General features: G+C 41.4%; 1 protein-coding gene across 4 annotated transcripts in view; it reads right to left on the bottom strand.

Moving 5' to 3' along the window:
- Positions 1–19,899, bottom strand: part of LOC124271382 (rho GTPase-activating protein 6-like) — a 112,771-nt gene that overhangs the window by 47,349 nt on the left and 45,523 nt on the right. For 3 of the 4 annotated variants that reach the window (XM_046706626.1, XM_046706685.1, XM_046706753.1), the window contains one exon: positions 14,505–14,629. In XM_046706626.1, the coding sequence (XP_046562582.1) occupies positions 14,505–14,629 (125 nt within the window). Of the gene's footprint in view, positions 1–14,504; positions 15,794–19,899 lie in introns of those variants that run through there. The other variant, XM_046706558.1, reaches the window with a different exon arrangement.

Genomic DNA, 19,899 nt, shown 5'->3' with positions numbered 1-19,899 from the left:
TACAATGAATATTACCGTGCGTCGCTCGGGAAGCAATCTATATATTTTCAGAGTTCATTTTATACATTTGTGCGTAGTGGACACACACTTCTGTGTGGCATAAAAACCAGAAATAGTTACAGTATGTATATTCCAAATAGCCGTCCGGAAACAGGTTCAAGGCGAGTCCTTGACACAATCCACCATGATTTACCTGTCCACCAAACATCAAAGACACCGCCAACAACAAACTGACACAGTAAAACCTGTTACATCAACCGATTAACCAATTTCTCGCCAACCACATGACATCGGTTGTCTTTCAACTGATCCAAGTATCCTATAGATCATCGTAGATATAACTCCCGCGGACATGCCCCACCCCCAGGCACGACTCACCTGAAAACTCCACGCCGAGGATGCCCTAATTAGGGGAGGTACGTTATTGTGTTTTCATGAGTATAATTTCCCTAGCATCTGGTGCGGGTGACGAAATCATGGGGGAGGGGCACAGCAACGTGTCACGTGAGAGGACAGCGTTAGATGGAACAATCAAGCACCTGTGACAGCAAACTTCAAAGAGTGAAAAATTCGTTAATATTGCTACATTAAATTAATGACCCCTACTTAACTAACGCGTGAAATGGTAAACTGATGGTAAAATTTCACCTGTTAATCAGAAGTCGTTCCAGAAACATTATTTCTAAACAAATGTTCGTTCCCAACAGAAACAGGTAACAACTTTGTGCCACCTTCAGGGGCAATACCGTTTGGGCAATGACAACAATTCAGCCATTTTGGGTAGATGAAAAATAGTTAAATGATTGTATGTGCTTTTTGAGACATCTTTTATCAGAATCTACTGGTAGAAAGACAAACATACATAAAACACCACGTGTACTGGTCAGCAAGTGCAATACTTTCACCAAATTCTTTCTCTTCAACGTGTTCAATTGCTTAGAAGACCATGTATGAAAGTGGTCCGGCATATTATTTAGCGAGGGCGACCCCCTTCAAGTGTCAATTGTTCATATCTGTATGCCTGAACCCCTTTCACGCTTGGAGGGGCATAAATGTCCCCTTGACCATCTTTAAATCAAGCGAATACCATAACCACAGCAGAACGGACAATGTCCACTGAGCGTCCAAACAACGCGGACTGTGGGGGAGAATGGGTGTAAGTTCGTTGACAGATTAGTGTCAAGTCCGTTTCATTCTGGGTCGCCATGTCGGGTATCTACGACTCTGTTGATCTACGGGTGCTCGGTTGATAATGCTTTATTTACACCAACTGACCACTCCGCTTACCAAGACTAGCCAAACAGTCCAAACGAGAACCACTTGGGAAGATCCGGCTGGACCTTCTTGAACGCCATTCATGATGGTCATATCGCAAACGATGTCAAGGAACAATAGACTCACTGAATCTATGTAAACACATAGGCATAGGTACAAATACAACATTAACAATGATCTGGATAAAGCTATTGATTTTGAAAACAACTATGACAATCTTACTATGTAGCTTCCGTGCTTTCTTTCTTCTTCATTTGACAAGGTCCGTTGTGGCCCTTTCTGTTTAAGACGATGTCGGTCAAATCAATTCAAACATGATCATTAACAGCTCCCAAACACATTATAATACATGTACACTACAACTTTCAATAAACTGAGTTCAAAAGAACTCGATACCATTGAGGTAGTAAACTTTCCCTGACCCCATTGTTTTGATGAGTTTTTTTCTCAAAGAGAATGAGCTAAATGAGTTCAAGTGACGTTAAACCTACAACTTCAACATGGAAATTAATTGCCCGTGTTTTAAATGCTTCCTTGTTTTCCCTCCCGGTTAACCATGTCCGGTTTGTACCTGAAATCACGTTTCTGGCCGAAAACTGAGGGACATAGTTATTTTACCTGCTAATGACCTTTTGTCGGCGAACTTCAAAGACAAAGTAAATATGCCATAGCCCAGCTAAATGTCCCTCTTTCACGCCTTAACCGACCAGATAATTGAAGAAAAGCTTTTTTGTACACATGAGTCTAAAAACATCCAACACACTGCAGAACACGGATTTGATATATGCCCTATTTACATATTTATTTAAATGATGTCGTCCAAGTAATCTACTGTCCTATCATTGAACCATTTTTAAATATGTCAATCGAAATTTAGAAAAAACAAATTATATATAGATTCACAAATCTACATGACAGTAAATACCTGATAGGACAAGCTGCAAACCCTGTGTCAACTGGTTATATGACTGAATTTTAACTATGACATAGAACAAGAACGTTAGAGCGGTCTTTTGTACCTAACAACATATGCAAATATACCATATATAATAACTTACAAGTAACCCTCACAAACGAGGATTTGAGTCAGTCACGTCTCCGGGGCGTGACAATGCGACCACAGCGGATATCTACACATTCCTGCACAGACGAAGATAAAATAATTGAACATCAAGCTAGACCGGCACGTCCCGTGCTCAGATCCTCCCTCTGAACAAAGAGGTTGCGATAGGTCTGACTCTGTACTTCATCGAATTCTAACCAGATAACCTCTCGTGTTTGACTTATAAACCCGACCTCGATCGCCTGAAATGACTCACTGACTTGGGGAACATAAATACTACAAAATATCCATTATCGGACTATTGTGAACATGCAAATACCCTGAAATAATCAAGCAGTGCTGATTCAATTTGGTGGATATCACATATCATACGTGCAAACATCCAGAAACATCCCCTACCGACGTTGTCAGGTGCACAAAGAACATGGAACCACGCCCTTCAGTATCGCCCGTTTGCTGTCGGATATCTACACTATGGTGGTCATTTGTCAGTTGACCCTCGGTCATTAATAACGGCCCGTTTTTAAACGAGAACAACTCATTTTAGATCCCGACCCCTCCCATAGTTCTATCCCCTTTTTAATCCGCTTTGGATATTATCTCGAGGAAATTATAGTCTCTTTGGCTCTAAAACTTTACGCCTGGTTCCCTTTCAATATCTGCATTCCGCGGAGAATATCTCATTGTCGTCTGCTCGTGGTTTGGGTTGCTTGTTGGTCATTCTCAACCTCGAATCAGGTCCCGAACAATGCTTGCGCTCTTTACCCAGTGTTTTGTAGTCAGACAGACAATAGGGAAAGGGTAGGCGTCCTGCGCGGGCTCCCTAGGGTGCCGACGTCAGCGTTTGTACATCGACCCGACAACAGAGGTGCAGACGAGATGGGGACGGGATAATCTCTTTCATCAAGTATACGTCCGCTCAACTTATTGCTTCATTAGGTCTGAAGCATTCCATCACCGCTGATAATGAATGATAATTAAACAGAGGTAAGGATCTATCTTTAAAGACTTCATTTCGTTACGTCAATTTATTTCAAGTATGCTGATGTGAGAATCCTGCACCATCACAATGATGAAACTTCCTGATGTATTGTGTCAGACATTATTTGAAGGGCCTGTGCTGACGGATGACTTAGGACATTAGCCCTGGGGTATTTTTCTGACAGTCTCAAGTGACCCAATGTCCGGTCAAGTCTTGGCGCACTTGACCAAACAGGTTGAATATTCCCCTGGCACATTCCTCTGCAGATGTCGTAGGTGTCTTTCAAGCATCTGCATGCCAAGGAAGCAGACGACAAGAAAAGCAGACGACATATTTATGGTCGTTTTCTGTCATACATGGAGGGCGGATAGCGATGGAATCTGACCCCGCTGACATCAGAATTCCAGCCAATCAAGGGTTACCAATGAGACTATGGAAAATGCTACCTGACACCCTCAAAACTGATCCCCGCAACTATCGTGTCACGCCCGCTATGACACGCCTGGGACGCGTAATAACACCTGTTTTATACAGTCATGGGATCTGCTTCCATGAATGACCAAATGTCTCTCCCTTCGGAGTTATCACAAATATACAGTGCGCATCGGAGTAGATCATATCTGATAATTCTCCTGCGAAAACCTAAGATCATCTAGCCCAACTCTTCAGATATTCCGCTGATAACCTTGTCTTAAATGAAAGACATAGTCCAAGATAATGTCTGCCATATTCAAGGCTAATCCGCCCGTATTCTCACAAAGAAGATATTTCGGGGCCTAGTTAGGGATGACATATCAAGCCTTATGTTGCCTTGTGCGGAATGAATTTAAGTAACAATTATTTGTCTCGCCGACATAATGGCCATTCTCCAATACAAGGTATACGAGCAGCTTGAATGATTGAGTAAATATAGTTTCATGTCAGCAATATTCAAGGTACATTAGGTTCACAACCGCGACTGGACCAGACCGACCTCGGAATAATGTTACGAGCAATGGCCATTGCCATCGGTTTACTATTCTGTCTCAAAGTCCCTGAACCACATTATTTTCTGCAGTGCTAAAGCCCTAAATAAAGCAAGTCTAGATTTCCTCAGGTTCAGGGACTCTGAATCTCTGGTCTCCCTAGGGCTCCTTTTCAATTTAAATAGGCTTGTTTGCTACTGTCAAAATTATATATATTCAGAGACTAAGCATTAGTCTATCGGTTTACAAACACACAGCTGGGGAACACATTAGTCTGTCACACAGACCCTGAAGTAAATATATCCAAGGAAGTCCACGCAAGTCTAGAAAATGTGGCAAGTCTAGATTTCCAGAGCTAGAAAGTCTCAGGGATCCTTTTCATTATCTATCTATATATATATATATATATATATATATATATATATATATATTTATATTTATTTATTTTTCACTATGAGCTTTTTTCTGTAAAATAAGTTCATTTCAGAGACTAGTTGTTAGTATAGGCAACACATATGAACCCAGGATTCATTTTCGTTGGTATGTCAAACCTGATGTTCATTCTGCCCTGAAATCCCTACTTGCGTATCTTAACGACAGTGAGGGAAAACTACATCCCTAAAAAGAAACACCCAGGTCAACAATAATGGACGTCGCAGGTCCTTCTCTCTCTCTCAGGGATTAGAGAAGACATTTACTGGGAGTCCTACTCAAGTTTAGATTGATTTGGCAAGTCCAAATTGTTCCAGTTCTTTTACCCTGAAATTAAGGAATGTTCTGAGCTCCATTCCGATTTGTCATAGAAATATATTTTTAGATAAGAAGACTTTTCTGGGACTAAACAGTCTAACAGTCATGGACCTTTCAAAATGTCATTGATCAATTATCAGATATATCGATCTGTTTCCGAAAGTCATTCTACCAATATCTCACGTAATCATCATAAACCCGATTCCACGCCAATCCAAAAGCATTAGCTGTACTTTCACGTTCATTGACATCAGCAATACCGTCATCTCAATACTAATATCAGCAAGAAAAATACTCTGTATGCGTGTGCATTGAGCACACGTCATAAGTGTTTACCCGATCCCGGGGGGTCAAGCGTTAAGTGTCTATTCACCACCCATCGAGATTGGCCTTGGCATGTGGAAGGAAGACTTGCCCATTGTTCTGGGGCAGTGGTAGCCGTAAGCCCAAACATGCCCTTCCATGTTGTGTACGTCTCTACATAGCAAATCCGATATTTCTAAGCTTAGTGCCTTCAGGATCGTCTAGACCCCATTAGGGCATGTGGCCATGTGTATATGCCAGTCTGTAGGTACCCATCCAGTCGCAGTTCTTGGTTTGTTGAACAGTTAAAACTGATGCTTCCGCTTGACAACGTTCGTGTCAATATTGGGATTCCTTAACATGATTTGCGAACTCTTGCTTCGTTCTACCATTAATAACTGTTTGGGGTCATGGTGACATCTGATGTATTCTTTTGTAAAGATGCCAGATCTGTCTGAAATTGTATACGTTTGATAGAAACAAAGAACTCTATTAATACTGGAAAGGAACTCCTGTGAGCAGAACGTGAGGAAAATCCAGAATCCTTCCTTTAGGGGTTAACCTCTACAGGGTATATAATATATATCATACCGGCTGGGCGGGGCGGAAATAGTATGGTTCGTGGACTTGTGACACACTGGTCCTTCCTGAACTCTTTCAACACTCCGATGTTAATATAGTTCAACCTGTGGTATGTCCTTTTATGTTAACGAGATATATTCCTCTGAATATGCTTGTATGCTAATCGTGTTTATGTAGTCTAGATTTGTTATTTTTCAATATTGTATTCAATCATATTAACCTACATGTCTACGTATGACCGACATCTGTCGACATGGAATCAAATTTGGTCATCGTTTTCGCTCATCTGTTCACGGCCATCTGACCACCGTGAACTGTTATCGGCCGCCATCACTCAACTGTGCTTCATTCATCGGCCACAGATAGCACAAATGATTGACGGAAACGCGCCAGGTGAATTTTCTACGATTCATGGCTGACCTACACTTTGGTTGTCAATATTCGTGTCACGTGACACGAAGGAAAAGACATGATAAGTGTCAGCCAACAAGATTTTTGACAGCATACACATATGTCTTCCCGGACAGCCATGTTTTCCCAGGGTTCCTCATTCTCTCTTCCGGGTGTACACCTGTGGCCGTCAAGTCAGCGCTATGACGGCAACACGTGTCCATGGTTTGCTACGTTAACTAGGGATGATAAATATTAACATGACATTCTCAATCAGACTGGAGATCCAGTTTGACGGATTGATTTTAAACACTAGAAACGGTTGAAAATAATTCCAGCTGGTTTATATGAGCAACAGCTGGTCACGACTTCACAGGTTTATATTTCCGAGTTGTACTTGAATCACGATTCAGATATAATTTCATTTGTACTAACAAATGATGTTGAGGACCTAAAGAACACATCAAAACATTTGCCGTTTTAAGTAAGGTTGAGTTAGCATACTGATGGACAGGAATGAGTGAATGTTACCGATTGGCTTTTCCATCAGGAACTACAAATGAGTGAGCGAGTTTGGTTATGTCGATTTGAACATTATTTCAGTTTTTGACAGTGACATAAGGGAGAAAATGTAGCAGATTTTTTACATTTACCACCTTGGTTAAAAAGTAAGTAACATTGAGGCACTGACAAATCTAGGCCATTATCAGGGCCAACTACAACTCTTCAGGTAAATAAAATAATTCCCTGAAAAAACGTATCTAACGAGAGAACATTGCTCAACTCCCCGTGGATACCTCGGGGCAGTGTAGGTCCCGAATGTAACCTCCGGTGGGTGGGCCTTCCGGTTTGATAGCGAGATCTGTTTATGAATAAATTTTAATGATGGCATATCTGGTTACCGGGATATTTGTGAAGCAAACAATGCTAGTTAGTAAACAACCATTAACTGATTTCTCGACATGCATGACCCAACCTGTAACACACCTGAGAGAGCCTACTCATGAAATCACGGGGAGTTCCATGTTCACCTTAATCATTGTCTTTCACGAACGCTGAGCCACGCGAGGGGGACACACACGGGGTGGGTCGGCTTTCACCTACATTATCTACCAGGGCTGGCCTATTATTGTTTATCAAGGTATACAGGTGTACCAGACCCCCCACCATTGTAAGCCCTTACGCTATTAAAGTATAAGTTTGCGGACATACCCCTGCGGACGGTGAAGCCCATTAACGGCATTGGTCTGCCGTTCCTCTCTATCATGCTTCATTATGTGAGGTCAATCTGTAGTCAAGGTCACGATTAAGGACTTGAGTGGGCATTAAGGTAGATATACTTTAAGGACAGAACTTAAACAACGGGTGAGATATGGTCTTTGATGTCAAGGTGAGCGAGTCAAGAAGCTCTTCTCCAACCCATATCGACGGTATGAGATTTATCGTGAGGGTTCCATGATACACACTGACTTTATTTCTCGACTTTCCAAATAGAATATGGAAAATATGATATGCTGGTTTTAGTTCCCAACTTACACTATCTCCACGAAAACGAACAGATGTTGAGTCAAAAATGCCACCTTTGGAAACAAATTTATCACACTGTACAAGGTTTTCTTCACACTATCACTCATCATGACCATCATTAACGATTTATTTATTTTAAGTGAAGAAAAATTCTTTTTTATGTTTATTTTTCAGAAACATGTAATACCAATGGTCATAAGATTGAGTGTGGTAGCTTAGTGGTTAGCGCGTTGGCCTGTCACGCAGAAGATCCGGTTTGAATCCCTCAAATGGGTACAGTAACTACACATATGCCTCGTTACCCCTCCGTAATATTGCTAGAATATTCGTACAAAATAAATAATAGTTTTTGGCCTAATTCGTAAAATAAACATTCTTAGCATTTTGTGATTTGTTATCATGTTCTGATAATTGTTCTGATATGTTGATAGTAGTCGCTTTCCAAAGTCTGCAGAGTCGATGGTGAACATGCCGTGGCTTCCCACATCAAATGTCACACATATTACACTACTGGGTCTAGATTTTCGAAGCTCTCTTAGCGCTAAGATAGTCGTAAGTGCCATACATTAACATTAACTTACGACTATCTTAGCGCGCTAAGACAGCTTCGAAAATCTAGGCCCAGGTTTATTTCTATCAAAGCTATCGTAGCGCTACGACAGTCGTACCTCCTATACTGGGCCTAGATTTTCGAAGCTCTCTTAGCGCTAAGATAGTCGTAAGTTAATGTTAATGTATGGCACTTACGACTATCTTAGCGCTACGTTAGCTTTGGAAACGGGGCCCTGGATGCTTATGTTAGGCTATGATACACACACCAGGTGTGAGGTACACATTTACCTGCCACACACATCAACAAAGGGTTTCTCTTTAACGTAAGCCTCTTCAATGATAAACGTATTGACGACGCCTTGTTGTCAACCAGGGGGGCCGTCTAATTATGGGAAACTACAAAATCATACTTTCACTGATTCATGTTTAGTCCAAATAACACCATGTTCTCACGGTACTGGTAAAAACAGGCATTCTGAAGAAGATAACATTAAATGACTGTTCTTTTCGACTTGACATTTCACAACACATATTGTTAACCTTTAAAGACGTTCCATGTGAGTAGATATCTCTATGGGAGGCTTGAGTGGTAAGGTGCGTCTGGAAGGCAGTGTTGCGTTACTTTACTGTTCAGTCTAGGAGATAAATGCCTGGCAATTAACGTGTCCCAAAATCCATGACCCGATAGCAACCAATCAGCGTCTCTGTCTAAAGCAGCGTGGTGCAGAGGTTGAATATTACGCATTTATTAAATGTTTAGTCATGTTCTACAGTTAATTCAAAGACTTAGTGTTGTTATAGTTATTATACTTAAAAACATTATATGACAAAAAGATTCTATATATAACTGGTCGAAATAGCTTTGATGGATTTTCGTAGCCAAATCAATTGAAAATAACTCAAGCGATGCAAGTTTAAGGAACAATTTGAACATCAATAACTGTTCTCCGCGCGGGTCGGCGGTATGTGGAGCAGGAAACACGATAGGTTAACAAAGTACTGCCCTGTCACGACTTCTTGTACTATATATAAACCTGGGTTAAAACCTCTTGGTGCCCGTGACATGTCCCCGCATTACCTCTCCACTAAAAGTCCACCTTACAACTCCATTGACTTTTACCTTATAAACACGCTGAAATGAGTTTGTACACCCCTTTAGAAAAACACTGTATGTACTTCTAACCTCGACCATGCGGTCAAAATCACACTGTATCTGAAAACCATGTCATTTTACTGTGGATGTTAAACACAAAACAAATAGATTCCTAACCATTCAGGATGTCAAAAATTTGAATCACAAGATCTTTACACATTGAAGATCCCATCCTCGATATGTCCAGGATATACGTTCCGATAAATCTCAACTATAATGTGGAGATTTATCGGAACGTATACCCTGGACAGTTGGAGGATGTGAAGATCCATGACAGCACAATATTTCGGAAATTGATACCAATCTGACGCAAAAACGTGAAAGAACATGCTAACGCCTGTTTGCTTGTTAGCCAAACATGTCTCACAGTCCCAGTCAGAATAATTTCCTTTACGCCAGCCCCTACCGTTATGTTATAGACCTTAAAGAAGCAAGTCTAGATTTTTCACAACTTCACTAGGGCTTTTCAGCATTAATTGAGTTCGTTTCTATTTGAATTATATATTTTAAGACACTAAGTGTCTTATGTTAACCCTATGGCATTAGTGACCCTATAATTAGAATTACCCTACCCTGCCAAATCTTAGCACGGAGACCGTTCTCATAACAGCAACGCCTAGATTGCCATTCAGATGACTATTGGGGTATTCGAAAAGTCTTAAGTGAAGAATAACCAGAGATTTGGTCACTCAAAGGTACTGAGCGTTCTTGCCACAGAGTAAAGAGGGGGCGGTAAGCGTTCCACCTGGTAGCCGGTGGTCAGCCCCACCCCTGTAATTTATTACCCCTGGTGTGAGGAAGGGGATGTGTTATCTCGAGGGTGCTGATAGTACCTAAAACCGTGGTGGTTCCCAAACGTAACAAAGCTGTGTTTACAGGGGAGTCGACACACAAGTAGCTAAAGCTGATTAAAATAGTTAGTGGCCATGGCTTGAACAGTATTCAGCAATACGTCGACAGGTACACTAACATCGGGTCTGACATACTGCACATGTGTACTAGGTTCGAATTTAGTATTCCATTTGACGAGGACAACTTCAACGCAAAGCTCAAAAGCACAAAATGCTTCTCTATAAAATGGATATGATGTTCCTAAGGTCAATATTATACCTGTTGTCAAATATACAACCAAATACCTGCTAAACTATCTTATCGCTAAACTATATTAGCATTAAGACACTGTTACCAGACCGGGACGACTGTCGTAACAATAGCTTTTTATAAAGCTATTTTATTAAAGACTACATTTTTACAAAATACGAAATAAAATCCAAATGGAGCCCACAACAGAGCTTAATTTCTGGCTGAAGTAGTCTAGACATGCTCAACAGATTTGAATTGGACTCATATTTTAATATATTTTCTTGCATCTGTAGTATGGGAGTTACGATCACCTCAGCACTACGATCGCTTGGAACAGTCCCAGATTGGCATATACTACTAGCACTACACTACCTTTGTTTACTGGTGATGCAACACGACAGAAACGATTGCCCCGAGGGTAATTTGTTAACAAAAGGATACACATCTTTTTGAACGAAACGCAATGTTTTCAAAAGCATTAATTCAATTAGGTAGGTAACTTGGTTGATCCAAGCCCCGGGTTCCCCTCTCCAATCCTTTATGTGCCCTGTATTGTGTTGACCACAAGCTCACATCCGCGTGTTGGTTCACAGACGCCTGACAAGCGAGTTTTAATGATACCACTGTTTGGCGACAAACACGGAACCACGTGGCATGCAGCATTTAGCAACACAAACCACAAAAAAACTACACCAGTTCAATCCCCAAACGTCTCCGTGTTGGCAAAAACTACCTTGAGGTAAAACGTGGAAACCTTCGGGATGTGCTGTGGTGAACGCTTTGCTAAGGGTTGGATTCAACGACCGAGAAATTATGCATGGCTTCTTTTCCGTCCCCGCGGTTTATTACACCAAGGGTTTGGTTGAAGAGATCCTTTTATGCTTTTTGTTAACAGGGGATCGTGTTTACATATCTATTTTCACTAGAATTTAAAATTTGAATTAGGACGCGTTGGAATGTCAGCGTGTGTAGCGACCCTTGTTTGTGAGAATACCGAGAAATATAGAGCAAGAGTCGTTATTATTCTAGGCCTCATTCCACAACCAGATTTCAACGTAACGTCGACCGTAACTCCCTACTATACGTCGTAACGCTCTGATGGCTTTGTGCATGGAGGCCCGAGGCCAGAGGCCAACATGTCTGAAAAGGACGCTATTTGAGTGTCACCTAAGGATTACACCAAGGGTACACTGTATAGAGATACTTGAGCAGAAGCTATGGCGACCCCTTTGACTTCCGGTATCCATTGAATAAAAACTCATTTTATTTCGTTTTCTCCCAGTCACACCTTTATACTCAACTATCCTCCCACCCTACCCCTATCATGCTGACCCATACTACCCTCCCACCCCCCAACACACCCCTATCATGATCACTTTCATTCCTGGACCCCTGGCTCTCGCTATTATGATAATAATAACGTCCCTACCACGTCGTAGACCCCCTGCCCCCTTATTCCATTACCTGAGTCTCCCAAGTGACCCTTCGCGTTCTTGCAATGACCCCCGCGTCCGCCCCTCTCCCCAGACGGAAGGGGGAACAATGGGAGGACGCTGCTCACGTGGGGTCCCCCACACTGACCGCTCTAGACGAGAGCCAGACGAGTGAAACAGCACATGTGTTATCATTCCAAGCAGTACCCACGTTTTAGGAGAAGCCTCTCATTTTTTACAACCCTTGAGAACAGGATTCTGGACACATGTTCAGGAGGACCGACTCAGATTAGTTGCTAAGGGAGGAATTTCAATCAACTCTGAACCCAAATCGCTTTCAGAAAATGAAACATCTGATTTTTAAAGTCTCATCGAAAAAATGTACAAGCATGGTTCGTTTTTATTCAACACTGCACTTGTTTCTTATTAGCGTCCGTTGTCTTAGTGTGCAACATATTCTACATCGTATACACACTCATTATAGTACAATTCCAAATCGATACAATGTATGTAAACATTGACTTAGTATAGTCGCCATAGTAACTTCCCTTGGTAACGTTAGTGACGTTATGAAGGGTCAAGGTCACAAGAAACTGCACTGCCTTGACAGTATCAATATAAGTGAAGTATGTGTCGGAGAATGGGATGGATATAATGGAGGATGTTTACCTACTGACAGGTTATTTAAACAAAATGAAAAGACAGGTGACCTTCAAGACGAGCAGACGACTGCATGTGGTTACATAACGTTGACCAATCGGGCGGTCGCTCTGATGTGCAGATATTGTCGTGATAACGGTGGTCAATAATAGACTTGGTTGATATAGCTAATATCACACCTGTATCAACTGATTTCCTTGTCATAGTGATATCGGCTCAATCTACCTTTCCGTGTCCAGTAAAGTGGTAAGATTTCCACGTGGATAAGGTACCCTGCTGTCTTTTTAGATGCGGTCTGAAATTATTCACTCGCTCAGTCTACCCTACAACCCTGGATTACAGTTTTACAGAATTTCTTCGGGCTTAACGTTATATGCTAAAAACAAATGATACAGGAATGTCTATATATAGCAAAATAACATACATTCATGTTGGTCTAAACAATATATACAAGTTATGTTAAACCGAGCGCGTATGAAATAATTACCGATACAAAAACGAAACGTGACTCATGCAAGAATTATGTAGCTTCACATTCATGCAATAAAGCGTATCTTTCATTGCCCATTCTAGTCCACAATTATTGTTATTGCATACATAGTGGCAAAATGTTGACGTGGATTCGTCAGGTGGATATCGCCGACTAAGCAATGCAATGTTATGGTCGGCATCATCGACGACATCCCACGTCACGATAAGCCCCTGCTGGCGATGGAAGTCGGTCGTGCGGAACAATGCGCCAAATCGTCACGTCATTAGGCGTGCGTGAGTGTTTGTTGGGAGTAAACGACAATATGTTATTGAACATGAAATGAGGTGTTGTTGTTTCTGTTTTGGTACTGCAAGGCTTAAAGTGTTTTTGCTCGTATGTCCAACAAATAAGGTTCTAAATTAAGCTTGCATGGGAAATTGAAATGTACATGAATGTAATAATGTAATACATTGTAATAACATATAAAAATATTAATTAATAAACACACACACATTAGTATCCATCACACTAATCTATCATCGCCATCATCATCATCATCATCATCATCATTTTGATCATTAATATTAACAATCGGCGCAAACATTATGCCCAACCTTCCGTAAGTGCATTGAAACATTACAGCATTTACGATGAACGAATGGTCGGATATTAATATACAGCGATCGTGCTTTGTGTTGCGACAGATTGAACATTCTTAACCCGACTCTGTACGGAATGAGGAAATAAACAAAGTGAGCTTTAGGAACAGGTGAGTCAATAGCACTGGAGTGAGAGAACGCGTGGTGTAATATTTGCACGCCGCAATGGACATGAAGCTTTCGGCCACTGTAGGACGTACTGATACGGAGAAATCCACCTGACGTATGCATGGTTTTACCCACCCCCATCCCACCCCAGACTTTAAGGGGGTTTCACCTTACTCTTGACGTATATGTGGCTGATGTTTGGGATTTGACCTTCCTCTTGACGTATGTGTGGCTGGCTTCTGTTTGGGATTTGACCTTCCTCTTGACGTATGTGTGGCTGGCGATTGAGGGATTTCACCTTACCCCTTAAATTACGTGACATGGAGTTGGGTAGGTTTGTGTGTATGGGGGGAATTCCATCTTACCGTGGCGTACGTGTGGCTGATGTTTCGGAAATCTGTACGTACGCGTGCGTGTTTGTGATCATGCACGTGTTCATTATTACCACTCAAGACATTGTAAAACCAACCGACTTGTCTACATCGGTAGTTGAAGTATGTACATGTAAGAGACACAACAAAACATGCACAGAAAAGGTTTCACCTACCTCTGGGCTCCAGAGAGAAGACGCCGTCACGTTGGGAACGGCTTTGGTTTTGCTGCGCCATCGTTTGGGGAGGATCTTTCGTCGGCCTGGTGACGGCGACTTGGCCTTGAGCATACCGGGGGAGGCTGTAGAAGGGGATGGGGAGCAATTAGACGCTGCACTAGAGTAAGGGGAATTACGGAACCCAAAGTCATCACCATCTTCATCATCACTATAACAACTAACATTTTCTGCCCCATCAGCTTGCAGATCGGGAAGGGACCTGCTTCGTTTCCGTCGCACCTTCCCCTCTTCCCCACCCTCAGTCTCTACGCCCTTAGGGGCACGCGCGAGTCCGAACGTTGCCGCGACTTTCCTTAGCGCGTTTGTCTTTTTACGCTGTAGCGTTTCCACATTAGTGTCATTTTCCAAAGATTGGACCCTTGAAACCATCGGGGGTCGAGTCTGGGTCAGCATGTGATTTGCCCGTGGGTTTGGGTACAATTCACGGTTTATATATCCAGGGTTATAGCTATGTCTATGACGGTTTGGCTGCATTGTCTGATATCCCCGTGGGAAGGGGGTTCCATTGGCCCGTGGGGTCGTATTCCCACTTCCCCGTGGGGTGGTAGGTGCACTACCGCGGGGGTTGTAGTTATAGTCCAGGGTCACATACTCTTCCTCTCCGTCCGAAATTGATGCCCCTCTGTCCCCACCCCGGGGGTCCGACACCCAGAGAGGCACCCCCGTATCTTCCCGTGCCCTCAGATCTGTCACCGACTGAGACACCATGCGACAGTTTCCCCGGGGGTCGTGATCAGAGCCATTTCCAATCAAAAGACTAAGTTTCACAGCACTCGTGTTCCAAGGATCAACATGCATCTTTGACGGAGAGTAAACCATCCTTTCATATGCACTAGTTTCCGTATGTCCGTAGCGTTGCTGAAGACGCGACGAAGTGTCGCAATGGTTATATCCATTAGGAATATGAAGTCGTGGACGATTGGACATCGCTAGTCCTGGTACAACCACCATACCGTGGGGTAAGAAGTCCGATCGCTCCTTTGAACAACCAAAACTTGCCGAGATCACAGGACAGTGCACGGGGCCATCAACTGTCATAATACATCGTATAACACATGTGCTATAACACCGGTATACACCAGCACATACTCCACTAGAAAACACTCAACACTACAGTCGTCCACTCGGGTAGTAAAACCGCTAGTATTTCACTCAAACTCGGTCAGTCTCCCAACAGACTAGAGTGTGCAGAAGTGTAGAGTCCCATTTCAATTGTGAACCACCACACTGGCGATCTACTACAGCGTGAGGGGGCGGAGCTTGTTAGATTACTTCGCCGCCGTACGCTTTCTGATTGGCTTGTCAGCGCACGTAAAGAATGTCAATCATTCGCGTCTCTCTCAAAGTAAATACCAACTTGCTCTCTCCTGCTGGCTACGTATTAGGTATATTTAGTTAAGGGATTAAAGAGGTTTACGAAAAAGCTAAGAATCTATTACTTGGGTCGGAGGCTGGTAAGATCTGGCGTCAAAACAGCAAATTAATAGTTATTGATTCATTTGCTGGTTAAGTCCAGCTTAACCGTACTAAACTCGCCACTGGGCTGAGCTATATCCATGGTTAACAGATAAACAAACTTTAGTAAGACAATAAATTCCTACATTTAAGAACAGGTGGTTAACAAAGCTTGGACAATAGCAGATCATATTACACGGCGAAGGAATTCGCCGATAGTGGGTGTGGGACAACTGAGTGGCACTAACATCACGCTGACATCCGCCAGTAGAACATGTTACGACGAAATACACTGAAAAGTATCACATACGCTGAAATATTTACATATAATAGTCATAAAGCCCAGTATAGCAGCGTTAAGTCGTACATGGTCTATATTACCGAGGTGTAAATAGCGCCTAATCCCCCATGGGATACGCTGGTCTTAGGACGTCCAGTTCACTGGGTCGGGTCTTGGTTAGTGTAGAAATAAATACGCTTCCTTATCTGGCAGGGTTTACGAGTGAGTAAACGTAAAAATATGGTTTGAAATATAAGCTGGATTTTATTTTTGTGAACTCTTGATTTCAACAAAAACATGGAGAGGATAAAATAGATTCGCAAGAACAGCTGGCGTTCATCTTTTAGAATTGAAATGTGTATAGCAGAAATGTTACTCTCACTGATACGCAAGTGATAAAGCAATGGATTTTTATGATGATACCTCTCTTCCAAATAAAATATATTGCCAGAGACAGGATCGATGTGTGGGTGTATAAAAGCCCATATCGTGCTTATAAAGCAATAATAAACCTTTTTATTATCTTTCAAAAATAAAATAATTAAAATATTGTCATCACCCAAGTGGCACCTACAGATGGTATTCTGGGAAGGGTAGTTCACATGTGTTATCACAGACACTTAATGCTCGGACTGCATGCTAATCAGTCACTTTAATTTTAATTACAAGTCCTAATCAATAATTAGCTACTAATTAGGAGCGTTAATCGCTCTCGCACCCTCGGTCTCAGGTGGAATCCGCTTTCACTTAACACTTTTTATAAATTTAAACAATGATTAAATCGCCCTCATATATGGGGCTAATTGCCACTAATCTAACTTCAAATAGATAATTAAGGGTCATGTTTTTATAACACAGTGCATGTGTGTTTCAGTTCAGGAGTTTATACCTTCAAACAGACCTTAATTCCTGCACGCGCGTAGATGAAATTAACGTTTAAGTACATGTACTTATGATAAGGTTGAATGAAATTAAATACTTCCCAGGGAGATACGCGTCAAATCTAATGAAATAAAATTTTAAAAAAGATATGAAAAATGATTTCAAAATGTCTCCCTAGAATGATGAAACGAGGAATTAAAACTGAGGTTACGAATGTTTAGAAATATGGTTGGACCAACCTAATCAACGACATTTGTCGCCCATTATAATCAAGAACCACGAAACAGGCTGGTAGGCCTACTGGGCACTGACGCGGGTAACCAAACGGTTTGCAGTTGTCCTTCGGTGACAGCGGAAGTATTTGGAAACGTTGGCATTTTATACATCATTACTATATTGAAATATCAGTATATTTAACCAACTTATGTCGGAGGCCCAGGTGAGATGGCAGATTATGTCCACCCCCACCGTCAAGGGGAGATAACCCGTGGTATCGCAGTCATTTCAAAACGTTCGTAAGAAGCAAGTGGCCATTGTTTCATTACGCATGAACGGAAATATCGATTTCTACTTACCTTACTCATATGTGTTCGTGAACTGATTTTACCCATGCGTATGTATTGGACACAACCTTTAAATTACTGGTCAATCTATAAACAAATCTTACAGGGCTACCCTGTATTTTATTTTATGGAGACTGCTCATTGGTGTAGTGGATAAGCGTCCGGTCGGAGTACGTAAAATCGTGGATTCGATCCCTGGCCGCGTAAATACATTTTTTTTAAAAATGGTACTTATTATTTCCCTGTCTGGGGACAGGACTGGTTGGCTCGTAGACAATATCCTTTTCTGAGCGGGGTAACATAACAACGTATGTTATGGATTTACAACTTCTTTAATATTTACAACACGACGTTTCTGGGCTACTTCTTGCCCCTTCATCAGATGAATGATAGAATATGATAATGAGCAAAATATATAGAATGTACAATGCCCATCAGGCATCTGAGCGGGGTATCGATATAAACTAAGACACCAGTGGGTTAGAACCAGCAGCTACACATGTCACTATACAAACCCTCATGTGATGTTTCAGTGTTCAAATATAGTAGTTACACAATAAAATATAAACACACACACAAGAAAATACTCCCCTATCAGAAAATTTCTAATGGTTTGAAATCGCAACGTTTTGGAAGACAAGTGATGTCTTTAGCAACACATGTATTCTCGTTAGGCATGTCACTGAAAGAAACGTAATGATAATCACCATCATCAATCAAATACGTCATATTTCACAATGAGTTCTGTATATATTCTCTTACTTATATTCCAACAGTAGAAATACGATATCAAACAGGCCGCATCTAAACTGCCAAGCAAGAGAAAATATAGAGCTGAAAACTTGATTAAACAAAACGTTAGCAAGAAACAAAGTCAAAGATAGTCTTCGAACACAACCGCCTTCTGGTTAAAAAAAAACCCCAAACAAACCCAAAACTTCAAAATGCCCCAAACAACTATGAATCGTTATATCAGTCAAATAATCCCCATTGAATAACCATTTCCTTCTTGTTTCATTTCCGACAACATGGGTCTATTCGTTCTTGTGCCAGGAATTGGTTTTGTCTAGACGTCAATGCACCACAATCTTCAGTCGTGCAAAACATAAAATGTCATCATTATGCATTTCGTGTCGAAACTAGACTTATGCCTCAATTATTGTTAACAAACATGAATTTATATTATACAGTTGACTAAACTAAACATGATTTAAGCGTTAAATGTTATGAATGCCATTTCAACATGTGGGTCCACAGTTGTATATATCTATTTATGAGGTACGTAAACACGACAAACACGTGTCATGTTACTGGCAAGTTGCCAACAGCTGATCCCGAGTCCACAGTTGCACCATATATCAAATTGCAAGGGACATCACAATGGCTGGCACTGATATTACATGGAGACGCTACATAGAGCAATAGAACATCTGGTTGATCGATGTAGGGTTAATTGTATTCACTTCATTCGGAAGATATTTGTGTATTTTTTATCATCAACTTAGGTCTAAATGACGGGGTCGTGGGCAGGTCAGTAGACTTTTTTCAACAAGCAAGGCAGATGTAAATGGCAGTGAACGACATTAATGATATGTTCAATATAACATATTGAGTTTAACAGTCATATTCATGGGAAACATATATGACTCCATTGTGATGTAACGCCAACGCAACGTTGTTGATTTGCTTGTTTGTTGTTTAACGCCGCACTCAGCAATTTTACAGCTATATGAAGGACGTCTGTAATTAATCGAATCTGGACCAGAAAATCCAGTGATCAACACCATGAGCATCGATGACATGTATATATTTATGCTTTATCACCCCATTGTCTATCTATTTAACGTATATTTATTTCATACAGTATTTTAATAATTATTCTTTGATGTACGTTTGATGCTTTATATCTCGTCTCTCATAACTCCATAGGGGTGGCATATGTACTTTTATTTATTGTTTATAAATTGAACGTAATGTTTTATATGTATATATGGTGAGACGTTAATAAACAACCTATCTGTCTGTGTCAATCAAGTCAGCGAGCCTGACCACCCAAACCTGTTAGTCGCCTCTTACGACAAGCATGGGTTGCTGAAGACCAATGCTAACGGGCCCAGCGTTCTTGAACGAACGTCTTACAATCTATCAATTT

This window comes from Haliotis rubra, unplaced genomic scaffold (assembly GCF_003918875.1).
Source record: "Haliotis rubra isolate DU_JTF1 unplaced genomic scaffold, ASM391887v1 Scf1, whole genome shotgun sequence".
NCBI lineage: Eukaryota > Metazoa > Mollusca > Gastropoda > Lepetellida > Haliotidae > Haliotis > Haliotis rubra.
This window is presented reverse-complemented; position numbering and strand designations above follow the sequence as displayed.